The following is a 13,351-nucleotide window of genomic DNA, read 5'->3' on the forward strand; positions in this document are numbered from 1 at the left end:
TTTGATTCCCCTTACATATGTTATTTATTGAGAAGATTAATCACATTGAATAATGACTTATTAAGAGAAATTATTACATGGTCAGAGAATTCCGACCGATCACAAGAACAAACTAACGAAAATGCATGAAAAGGTTGATGATGTTATCCCTAGAGCCCAAAACACTGGAGAAGTTTGGTCTTCCCCAAGATAATCATGATCTCAATACAACCTCCAAACAAGACTCTTGCACAGGATCTGGCAATGGGTGAACTCCCAAGTCTGGCTCCAAACCATCCTAAAGCTAACATGGACAAAGAAGCTACAATAAATAAAACCAGAAACCTCACTTTTAGACTAGTTATAAACCCCGCAGCTAGTAGTGGCACTACCCCTCCGACTACATATGCGGCTGAAGCTGCCATTGCTATCTGAGTCGGACTCGGCACCGGCCCTCTAAGAAACGCTCCACCTCTTCTTCCCCTTCTCAGGTCTCTCTTTGTTTGAAAATTCATTACATCAACTTGAGTATAGACAGACACAATCTCCGCCGTTGCCATACTCATAGCCCCGGCAAATAGCCCGGCCAGGCCAGTGATGATCAAAGCCTTCGTTTCATGCCCAAACCTTCCCGCTCCTATCACCAACAATGCAGTGGACACCAACCCTTCATTGCCTCCGAGGACGACCGCGCGAAGCCATTGTCCCCTTTGTGAGTAATCAAAATGCTCAGAATGCTTCCCACCAACCTCCTCTTGTTGGTTTCGCTCAACGTTGCAGTACTCACGTGAAGAAGGAGCCACCACAACTTCCATTATGGAAGAAAACTAAATAATTTTGTTATATATGTCTAAATGTCTTATGATATATGTGAGTAAATAATTTTGTACGTAGAGAGGTAGCTAATACTATTAATTGGGGGAGGTATATATAGAGGAAGTTGTGATCATAGATAGTGATAGAGGTACCTAATATATACATGCCGACATCACATTAATTATTTAATTTTTGTCTTCAACTAAATTTGGAAACTTTTGGACTATGGTAGGTACTTGGTACTGATGGACATAGAACCGAAAGAGGGAAGAAATAGTAATGAACAGTTCTATACGTAAACTGTTCTACAAGTGATATCGTATATGTACCATTCATTTTATACATTACTATAAAATAGACAGACAGTATACGATCTGTGTATTTTATGTTAACTACAGTTGGGTGAATTTTGACTTTTAGATACTGAGAGACCATTGGCAATAACAAAGGGTTAGGCCAGTGACAAGACTAAGGAAAATGAGAATCGGTTTGGAATTGCTTCTCAACCACTTAAAGTATTTTTATCTTAAAAATGTGTATTATATTTAGATGTATTTGATAACTAATTAACGGCACTTTAAACGGTTTTGAATTTTAAATTATTACAACTTTTGAATGAAATTAAAATTTATACTGTAACTTTTTAAACTCTATTTTGAGTTAAGATAATTTCATCTCTTCTTTTATGAATTCGTGATATAACAAATTGATAAGTATAACCCCAACCCATATATGAACCATCCATAACCACATTGATTGGTAAAATTGATCTAGCTTTAATTTAGGATATTCATTATTTACCTTTGTTAGATTTGTAATGCAACTTCAAAAGTACTTTCCTAAACCAGTCTCAAACCCACTCCATTCACTAAACGATTTTAGGTGATCGAAGATGGAAAAGATATGCTAAACAATTTTAGGCGATCGAAGATGGGAGAGCTATGATAACCGGGAGTCAAGATGGGGTTAGGGTCTCCCATCTCAAACCCGCCATTGTTATCCTAATTAGGATAAAACCTACCAAATAAAATTGAAAAGTCACGATCCAAAAGTAAACGATAATATTATCAATTAGACATCAAATTGATAAGTATAATTTCAACTCATAAACTATCCATAATCACATTGTAATCTAATAATGATATATATATATATATATATATATATATATATATATATATATATATATATAATGTATAAGGCCACAAAATAAATCTTATTTAAAAAAAATTCCAACAGCCAAATCCGCACCCACTCCATTGGATGATGTGGATGGGAGGGCTTTGAATTCCCGGTTCAAAATTTTCGACCAAAAGGGTCACAGTCTTCCAATTTTGTGATGAGATCTCAAGGCAAAGGATGAAGCTTGAAGTGTTTCATCTTCATAGCTATTTCCTTTATTGGTGGTCTAAATGAATTAATCTAAACATTTCCTTTCTTTTCACGTGCATTGGTAACGTGGTTTAATAAATTAAACTGTCCTCCTATCATTTTCCTACATATGTGTGTATCTTTGTGTTGGTGTGTCCACAACAAACGTAGTACTACAATGCATGTGTGCTACTTCTGACATTAATTTGAGGGGTCGACCATTAGTTCTGTCCAATTAAATAGTTGTCAAATATAGTTCATGAACATCATTTTTAGTAGTAGTGAAACAAGTGGAGGGAGCTGAAACAAGTGGAGCGAGCTGGCTTTGTTGTTGATATATATATATATATATATATGAGTTTAAATACGTTGGTAAAATTGATCTAACTTTAATTTAAGACATTCTTATTGTATGATAATTATATATATATGAGTTTAAATACGTTGGTAAAATTGATCTAACTTTAATTTAGGACATTCTTATTGTATGATAATTAATCTATGATATGAACACACTATCACATAATTAAACTTGTTCAAATTCTCTGATCAACCCATTCATTACTATCTATCCTTAATTGCGACACAATTCAACAAGTTGGTCAAGCCTTGTGATCTAATAATGTAGGATATATACCAATATGGTGATGATGATAGTACTACATAAAGAGTAATCTTACGGACAGGCTTAATCAAAACCGAGTTAAATTTAGTTATAATAACATTATAACATAGGCTTTCTAGTTTGGTTCCCCTTAAATTCTTGCTTCATTTCTGAGACAGTGATTTTTATTTTCAAATAATTTAAATAAGGGAATTTAATTGGTTGATATTTTTTTAATAACTTGGTTTTAAAAATAAAAAAATAAAAAACAAAAACAAAAACAAAAACAAAAAAAGAAAAGAAAAAAGAACTTACTGTCGCTTTAAATTTATTTATGTTTTTTTTTTCAAAAATCTTTAATAAATCTTCCAAAATTTGAACAAAAAAATACTAGAATTTTTCAATTTCTTTTATAATATTAACAATGACCTTCTCTTAAGTTTGAACAAATAACATATAAGTAGACTATTCAACGTTTAATAAAATGATATCTCTCGAAATTTGGCGTGCGTGCTCTGTAATACTCTTTATCATTTTTATTCCGACAAATCTGTTGTTCAAATTTTATCTTTTATTGATACAAAATGTAATATAATATGTTATTATAATATAAGACTATTTTTACATTCTAAATTATTTTTCAACCGGCAATTAACAAATTTAAGAGAAGTAAAAATAATAGACGATTTAATAGTATATAATTTATTCAAATTTTCGGGGAGGTAAGCCTAATTTATCCCTTTCTTACCTATTATTTTTCTTTTGTACATTTTTTGTTTTTTTTTTTTAGTTTTTCTTTTATACGGAGTACTTGTTAGCAAGCTGGCTGGCGTAGCCAAAAAGATGTCAGGTACGGAAAAACAGCTGTCAGTGGCCCATGAACCACAGTGATCCAAATGTCAAACTCCAACTACATTACAGGAGTTTGTCGCTAAAGTGGTAAGATAATAAAATAATAATAATAATAAATAATGCGTGAATATTATTTGAGATTTGACATTGTGTGTTGGTAGATTGTCTAATTTTTCGTACCAAGTGTCGGGCGCAAATCACCAGCCGTGTAGTGCGTGAATATTATTTGTAATTTTCTTATAGTAAGTAATAGAGTTAATTTAACGTACACTCTCTGACCTTTGTTAATATTCATAATTCTAACCATCTCCCATGAGGTTTTGATTTGGATAATAAATCGCCCCCTGCCGTTAAGTAACTCACGGCGTGTGGTGATGTCATCAAGAAAAATTTGATGCAAGGTCAATTTTGCCCTTTTAATATCTTAAATAACATCTTCAACCTCATTGACCAACATAGATTTACAAAACTACCATTGAATAATCAAAGGTGGCAGTGGAGCGGCAGCAGCACCATCACCACCACCACCGATTTGACGTCTCTATTTCGCCGTTTGCAAGCTTGCCCTCTCTCTCTATAACTGCAACTTACAAAATCTACAAGAATCAGAATCAATATATATATATATATAGAATTTTACGGCAAATCATTTCAGCCTCCCCAATCGCCTCCATCTCTATTCTCGTTCTCAACTCTGAACTTACCCTCTCTCTGCAACTGCAACATACAAAATCTACAAGAATCAGAATCAATATATATATATAAATATAATTTTAGGGCAAATCTCTGAACTTGCCTTTTCTCTCTGCAACTGCAACCTACAAAATCTACAATAATCAGAATCAATATATATATATATATAAATAATTTTAGGGCAAATCATTTCAGCCACCGTTCGCAAGCTTGCCCTCTCTCTGTGCAACTGCAACCTACAAAATCTACAAGAATCAGAATCAATATATATATATATATATATATATATATATATATATATATATATAATTTTAGGGCCTCCCCAATCGTCTTCATCTCTATTCTCGTTCTTAACTTTGAACTTACCCTCTCTCTGCAACTGCAAACTACAAATCTACAAGAATCAGAAGTTCAAAACCCATATATTTCAGTTAATCTATCTGTCGGCAAGAATCAAAAGTTCAAAACCTATTACATATATCAAAACCCATATCGGCAGATCATTTCAGATTGTTCAAAAAATCAAAACCCATATCTATCAGTTTCCATCGTCCGCTTTTCCAGTTCGGTTCGCCGTTCGCAAGGATAAAGGGCTGTGAGGTTGGGTTTGTTTGGGTATTGGGTTGTGTTCGGTGTTGATCGACGACGTGGAGGGCAGTCGAACTGTGCATGTCGATCGCGCATGGAAGCTCCAATTGCCAACGAGCATGCCGATGCCATTGACGGAGCAATTGCGGATGTAGATGGAGAAGAAGGCAATCTGTGTCACCGACCAGTGGTCGAGTCGAAAAAAGAGGATGAACACGAAGACACCATCAGGACGACGATGATTAAAGGGTAGTTTAGACCTTTTAGTTTCAAATACATTTTATTATAAATATTAATATATAATTCATGGGCAATCTAGTAAAATCATATATTTCCGTTAGTAAAGTGGACGGCCGTCACTGACAAGGGGTGTAGGTGGAATTATGAAACGTAGAGGGGGTGTAAGTGGAATATTGGCAAACGTCAGGGGGTGTAGGTGGAATTAACCCTAAGTAATAAGTGGTCTTAATTTGGCCACGTTTTACTCTACTTAATAGATACTAAGACTGTGTTTGACAATTACACTACTATTTATAAGTAACATTTCACCACCATTTTTAAGTAACGTCACAAAAGTCTAAAAGTAATATCACATAGTCTAAAAAGTAACATCACCACCATTTATAAGTATCTTTCACTTTCAAAACGTGGTGATGTTACTTTTTAAACTATGTGATATTACTTTTAGACTTTTGTGATGTTACTTATAAATGGTTGTGATGTTACTTTTTAGACTATTTTTACATTTCACCACCATTTATAAGTAACATCAAAGAGTCTAAAGAGTAACATCACCATTTGTAAAAGGAAATATCACCACTTTTAATTTCAAATAATAACATAAATGATATGTTGAATTGAGTTATATTTATATGTAATATTACTTTTTAGACTATGTGATGTTACTTATAAATGGTGGTGAAATGTTACTTATAAATAGTGGTGTAATTGACCAAACACGGCTTTAGTATCCGTTAGCTGAAGAATGATGTGGCCAAATATGGACCACTTAAAAGTTACAGCAGGAAACTGCATGGGAGCCTCACTACAGGTGATTCGCGCCCCCGAGTGTCGTGTTTGAATTCTTCACTCTTAATTTGTTTAGAATAAAAATTAATTAATTTGAGTGACACTTCTTTAAATTTGGCTAAATATTACATAAAAATAACTTTAAAAATTACTATCACATAGATCTAAATTTATTTTTTCATCACTAACACAATTAAAAAGTACAAAAAAAAAAATAAAATAAATAAAATAAAGACAAGACAAAACTTAAACGAACAAAATCATTAATTTCTCACTCTAATGTATATATAAGCTTCATCTTACGATATGTGGCCTTCTAGTGACGACGACAACGTGCAGTTGATTCGATGATGGCAATGGTGAGCAAATTACTCCGATGACGACCAACGAACGAGTACTCCAAAGATGACGAAGTGAAGACCAGTGACGATGACGACCACCACCACCACCACTACCCCTCCTTATCCTACAAAACCCTAGAAAAAATCCATACCAAAAAAAATAAAATAAAATTGGATTTGATATTGGCGCGCACTTTGCAAAATCTCGGTGTTCTTTACATAATCACTTACAACAAGGGTATATTTCATCTTTCTTCGTTTTGCCTCTCGGCTTAAAACGATGATGGATATGGATTTTATGATCTTTTTTATGTTCTTTGTTCACCTTGTCTATTTAGCTCTCTTAAAAATAAAATAAAAAATAAAAAAGAGTATTAGCTTTGATACCAAGTGAATGATACTTGCAAAAAATTGAGTGGAATCCCAACGGTGAAGGACCTAGAGAGAGTGTTTAGGTCTGTTTTGTTTGAATGTTGATTGAGTACTAAAACTAATTGATTATTAATTTCTTATATATATATATACACACACACATACACGCATACAAGTACAAAAAATACCCCTAAAGTATACTCTACGTAGCATTTTTAGTCCCTATTTGAAAAAGCGTGTAAAAAATATCCATAATCTTTTCACATTGTGTAAAAATACCCCATTTGACATAAATTAGTGTATAATACCTATTTTGCCTTTTTACTCTTCTAAAAATGCCCAAGGGGTATATATGCTACTAATATCATAATATAAGGGTATTATGTGCATATTGTCGTTTTTTTTTTTTTTTTTTTTGGAACTTTTTTCTCTATATATATCTCAATTTTTTTTTTTTATTTATTTATTTATTTTTTAAACGTTGACAATTTGTAGAATAAAGATTTGAATTTTTTGAGATTTTAGTTTACTATTTTCTACTAAATTTTTTTTTTTTTTTTGTACCAAAACTGTTAAACAAAATAAATAAAAAAATTCCAATATCAGTGTGCACTGATTGTTGGAGTTTAGAGCAGATTTATTTTCTTTATTTTGCGCTTTATTTTTGTTTTTTTATTTTCTATTTTTATCTTTACTTTTCTTTTATTTTTATTTTTTATTTTTATCTTTACTTATCCATTTCCGACGTCCTTCCAATAATGTCCTTTTCGGTCATTTTAAAAGAGTATTTATTTTAAATATTTTATAAAATGGTTCAGTAAGTGTAATTTAATCAATTTAGGGTTTAAAATTTTCAGAGGGGCCTATTTGCACCAAATTGAAACTTTATGGGTGTTTTTTGCAAGTGAGGGGCGTCCTCCAATAGTGTGTCCTTTTCAGTCATTTTACAAATTATTTATTTTATATTTTTTATAAAATGGTCTCATAAGGGTAATTTAGTCAACTTAAAATTTAAATTTGTCAGAGCGATCTATTTGCACCAAATTGAAACTTTAGGAGTATTTTTTGCACGTGAGGGATGTGATATGCATTGTAAGCATACTTTAAGGTTATTTTCCGCACTTAACCCCGTATGTGTGTGTGTGTGTAACAATTAAGCACCAACTCTCACAATTCTTTGTATATGCTTCGACTTTCAAAGCTCTCTGTGTATATCTTTTTCTTGAAACTCAGTGATCAATTTTTCTTGCTCAAGCTTATAAAAGACCCACATTAAGCTTTATTATACAGGAAAGCTCTCATACGGTCTAAAACAACGGATTTTTCAATGGACCAAAAGTCAATTAGGAAAATTACACTTTATTACTTTATCAAACCTAACCATAGTTAATTTACTATAGTTAGCTAATACCTTTATTCAATCTCTCTCTCCTTAATCTTTTCCATCCTCTTTGCAATCTCAATCACTACTGCCGTATCTACACCATCACAGCCACCATCTTCACCACCATAGCCACAACACAACTACCATATTCAATTCGATCATTCTCCAAAATTCGATCCAAAAATAAAAAAAATAAAAAAATAAAAAATAAAAAAACAACATTTTTTCACAATGTGTGGAATAATGGGTCAACGAAGAAAAAAATAAAAAATAAAAAAGAGAGCAACAGTCAGGCCATCAAGGGGAAAAAAAATTAAAAAATAAAAAAAAATCAAAGTGCAAAAAAAAGAAAGAAAAAGAGAGAGTGACCTAGATCCGGTTTTGGAGAATGAATATGGTAGTTGTGTTGTGGCTGTGGTGGTGAAGATGGTGGCTGTGATGGTGTGGATATGACGGTAATGATTGAGATTGCAAGGAGAATGGAAGAGATTAAAGAAAGAGATATTGAATAAAGATATTGGCTAATTATAGTAAATTAACAATTTTCCTAATTGACTTTTGGTCCATTGAAAAATCCGTTATTTTGGACCGCGTAAGAGCCTTCCAGTATATATAGAGAGAGACACACACACACTAAAGTTAAAAAAGAAGAAGAAGAAGAAGAAAGTATAAAACTAAAAAGGAAAAATAGAATCTTGCATTCTGAAACATGTACAAGGAAGACAATTGAAACCCTTTGATTACTGTTGATCTTATCTATAAAAACCAATCGTAGACATTAGATAAGATATCAAGATGATGGGCAGCCACGTAACCTTTACCAAAGCAAATTGTAAATTATCAAAACATTTAGGGATAATTTAGTCTTTTCATATAATTATTTAAGTTAAAAATCTATTTTGACAAAGTCAAAGGGTATTTAAGTCATTTTAGATGGTGTAAGAGCTTTGCATATAGGACGGTTGGGGTGTGAGTGAAAGATGGAACAAACGTTTGTAATATAAGTGACAGTTATTTTCGAATGATCGGTATTTTAACGTGATATTTGGCCAAACCTAATAGGATGTCAGTAAAATTAATCCTTAAAATAAAAAATAATAATAATAATAAAAAGGTGGATGCACACATATTTTGCAAATTTGCATGTCTATTTGAATTTTTTATTCCACTAAATTCTAACAATTACTTTCTTAAAGATTTGAATTTCAATAGAAAATTTGAACTATTAAAACTATTTATGGTCCATTACTCTGTTACTTTATGAAATTGTAACAAATTTGGTGGAACCCTAATTTAGAACTATGGTCCATTACTTTAAGAATTTGTACTCACAATAATTTTTTTATATTTCGCATTATTCAGAAACTTTTTTCATATTAATGAAGTACCTAAGAAAACAAATGCGGCTCAAGTAAATTTTTTACCCTCAAAATTCAAATATCATTATTGGCAAGCCAAAAACTTTTGACTAGAGATGCACATGCAGGCTAGTGTAAGTCACCGTGTATTGAGTAAACACATTAATTGTACATTCAAACTCTGGCCATATACCTAAAATTAAGTTTTCATCATGAGTTTGAAGTAATGTGTACTCTCAAAAATTCAAATATCAAACCCAACCCTTTCTTTTCCCTCTGTAAATCAGCAGACACTTTTTCTTGCTTCCATCCAAACTTTCACTAGAAAATATCACACAGTAATGGTAAAAAATAAATATATATATCACATAGTAAAAGCTCATCTATCAGAGTGGTTAAAACCCAACTAAAACCCTATAACCATATATACAGCATCCGTACATACATTGAATATTTCTGATCAAAACATTGAATACAATCAGAGGGTAGATAAAACTCATTCAATCTCCACCTATGTCATCTTTATAAAGAGTGTTATCTATTTACCTAGCTCCCGCACTACTCCAAGTTCATTGCACTACAATGGAGTTGATAGACATTGTTATACTTTCTTTATGGTCTCTCTTTCTGACTCTGTGGTGGCGATACTGGTCAGTATCCGGCCGTGGAACGAAGCACCACCTCCCGCCGGGGCCACGGGGTTGGCCACTAGTGGGTAATTTGGTGCAAGTTATCCTCCAACGCCGGCACTTCATCTTTGTGGTACGTGATTTACGGGCTAAGTATGGCCCTATGTTCACCTTACAAATGGGCCAACGAACTCTAGTTATTGTAACAAGTTCTGAGCTCATCCATGAAGCCCTAGTTCAGAAGGGTCCTCTCTTTGCAAGTCGACCAGCAGACTCTCCCATCCGTCTTCTGTTCAGTGTCGGAAAATGTGCCATTAACTCGGCTGAACATGGCCCTCTCTGGCGTACCCTACGCCGGAACTTCGTCACCGAGTTGATAAACCCGATGAGAATCAAGCAGTGCAGTTGGATCCGGAAGTGGGCTATGGAAAACCATATGAAAAGACTCCGTAGTGAGGCTTTGGAGAAGGGTTTTGTGGAGGTGATGAACAACTGTAGGCTCACCATATGCAGCATCCTCATATGTTTATGCTTCGGTGCAAGAATCTCCGAAGACCGGATCAAGAACATCGAAAGCGTGCTCAAAGATGTTATGTTGATGACGACGCCGAAGCTTCCCGATTTCTTGCCGGTGCTTATGCCTTTGTTCGGCCGGCAACTGAAAGAAGCAAAAATATTGAGGAAAAAACAGTTGGAGTGTTTGGTTCCTCTAATAAGGAACAGAAAAGCGTTCATTGAAAGTGGTGGAAACCCTAGTGGGAACCCTAGCAGCGGTGATTCAGAGATGTTGAGCCCCGTTGGTGCAGCTTACATTGACTCGCTGTTCGAACTTGAACCAGCAGACCGGGGACGGTTAGGTGAAGAAGAACTGGTGACACTTGTCTCGGAGGTGATCAATGCCGGGACGGATACAAGTGCAACCACTGTTGAATGGGCTCTTCTTCACTTGGTAATGAACCAAGATATACAAGAAAAGTTATATAGAGAGATTGTTGATCATGTAGGAAAAGATGGTATTGTCACGGAAAGTGATGTGGAGAAAATGTGTTATCTTGGTGCAGTGGTGAAGGAAACTTTCCGGCGACACCCTCCAAGCCACTTCCTCTTATCACATGCCACCACTAAAGAGACGGAGCTCGGCGGGTACACCATACCACCGGACGTGAGCGTGGAGTTCTACACTGCATGGACGACTGAGGACCCGAGTGTGTGGAAGGATCCGGGTGAGTTCAGGCCGGAGAGGTTTCTGGACGGGGACGGGGTGGATGTGGACGTTACTGGGACTCGGGGAGTGAAGATGGTACCTTTTGGTGCCGGCCGGCGGATCTGTCCGGCGTTGACACTGGGTACGTTGCATGTCAATTTGTTGCTTGCAAAGATGGTTCATGCGTTCAAGTGGGTCCGGGTTCCAGACGCCCCACCCGACCCGACCGAGACATTTGCTTTCACTGTTGTGATGAAGAATCCTCTCAAAGCAGGTATTTTACCGAGGCAAAAGGATGAAGCTTGAAGTGTTGTCATCTTCATAGCAGTTTACTTGCTTGCTGGCATGAATTTACCTAAATATTTCCTTTCTTTTCTCGTGCAATAGTGAAGTAGTAGAATGCATAAAAAGTGTCCTTTAAATTTTACTATCTATATGTGTGTGTATTTTGCGTGCCCACAAACTTAGTATTAATTGTATCATTTATTAAGCTGTGAAGTGTCCCGTTTATTAATGTTATATATATATTGTGATTGGGATGGCATAAATAGCCAATAGATCAGCTTTTTTTTTTTTTTTTTTTAGACGTGTTGTACGCTTTGAAATAAAATGTTATCATATTATTGGAATTTTGTTTTGTGATATTTATACGGATGGCGAGGAAATATTAAGTTGGACAGACACATATTCATTGGCATAGCCAACTTATAAATATGCAACACTCAACGAAAAATTTCTCTTAACCACCTGCTATTTAATGAAAACAGACTTATACAATATCTTCTCATGATGGTCGTGGTACGTGGTAGCTATTTGCTAACGTGACAATCATGTTTTTTTTTTTTTTTTTGTTGGAAAGAGAAGAAAAGGGGAGGATTGTGTCCTTTTTATTGAAAGAAAAGGGAGTTTCAAAATATGTATATATTAATAAAAAAATCCTAATGATCGGTTTTTTTTTTTTTTTTTTTCCTTTTTCTTTTCGTTGGGAAATTCAAGCAATATACTGATTAATAATTTAATATGTACAACGATGGGCTGTACAAAGTCCAAAAGATACATAAAGCCCAACTAACACTATTGAGCTGAGACAATTAGGCCTAGGTAAACCCAAACTCATACTATACATTTAAATACTGAAGCCCTTAATCTCTTCACATGAAACGGCAAAAGGTTAGAAGAAAGAAGAGCACAAAACAAAACCAAAAACAAAAAAATTTAAGAAGAGATTCAATAGGTTATTACAAGTAAGAAACTCACAAAAAATAATTAATACAATATGTACAATTCTATAATTAAATCATAAAAAATTTACAAGCTCTTTGAAAACGTACTTCATACAATTAAAATATCAAATTACAAGTATGCATTCTAATTAGTAATTTGTATACTCCTTATTCCATTTAAGAGAAAGATAAAATGATTAATTTTACTGGCAATTCCTCAAGTTTGACTAAATATTATATTGAAATTTCTTTCGAAAATTATTATCACTTAAATCTATTTTTATTTTTTTGTCACTCACACAGTTAAAAACATACAAAAATACAAATTTGCCCTTAATTTTTTAATCCTATTTATTCCAAAATATGAGGTAAGTAAATTGGCCATTTTACCCCTACCATACTCTTTATGTGTATTCCATCCCCAACTTCACTGGACTACTATCTTTTGAATATCAAAGATATACAAAGCATATAAAAACTAAAAGATATATGGAGTATATAAAAAAAATTTACTTTTAAGCATAATTTCTTTGTACTAATAGAGCTCCCTAGCCTAAAGGCCTGTTTGGATCGCGATATGTTTTAGGTATTATGGTTTTAGTCAATACTAAAATAACCGTTTTGGTTTATGAGTGTTTTAGATAGAAATTGGAATAATGTTTGATAATGAATATATGTCATGAAAATTTTGAAAACAGAATCATGCAAAACACGTTTGGCATGTCTGAATGTTTCCAAAATTGTTGGAAAAAAAAAATAAATTACAAGTTTATATCAAAATTAGGTTAACATTATATTTTTCACTGCGGAAAAGATGAGAGAGAAAATTCAATACAATAGGCTTAAAAATATGATGCCATATTTAGAGCTTTCCATATTGGGGAAAAGATCAGAACCTACAAGGATCA

At 33.7% G+C, this 13,351-nt stretch overlaps 2 protein-coding genes across 2 annotated transcripts; one reads left to right on the forward strand and one right to left on the reverse strand.

Annotated features, from left to right (window-relative positions):
* Nucleotides 1-149: 149 nt before the first annotated feature.
* LOC132281987 (vacuolar iron transporter homolog 2-like) lies at nt 150-794 on the reverse strand. Its single transcript, XM_059783634.1, has one exon. It carries the CDS (start codon nt 792-794, stop codon nt 150-152), a length of 645 nt encoding a protein of 214 aa, XP_059639617.1.
* Nucleotides 795-9,960: 9,166 nt separating this feature from the next.
* LOC132267004 (cytochrome P450 77A1) lies at nt 9,961-11,777 on the forward strand. Its single transcript, XM_059768042.1, has one exon. It carries the CDS (start codon nt 9,970-9,972, stop codon nt 11,524-11,526), a length of 1,557 nt encoding a protein of 518 aa, XP_059624025.1. The 5' UTR covers nt 9,961-9,969; the 3' UTR covers nt 11,527-11,777.
* The last annotated feature ends 1,574 nt before the right edge of the window (nt 11,778-13,351 follow it).

This window comes from Cornus florida, unplaced genomic scaffold (assembly GCF_030987335.1).
Source record: "Cornus florida cultivar Cherokee Brave unplaced genomic scaffold, ASM3098733v1 CherokeeBrave_3.0.0_Hap2_Chr01, whole genome shotgun sequence".
NCBI lineage: Eukaryota > Viridiplantae > Streptophyta > Magnoliopsida > Cornales > Cornaceae > Cornus > Cornus florida.

Coding starts and splice junctions, on each gene's coding strand:
- LOC132281987 (XM_059783634.1), bottom strand. CDS start 794: ATGGAAGTTGTGGTGGCTCCTTCTTCACGTGAGTACTGCAACGTTGAG.
- LOC132267004 (XM_059768042.1), top strand. CDS start 9,970: ATGGAGTTGATAGACATTGTTATACTTTCTTTATGGTCTCTCTTTCTG.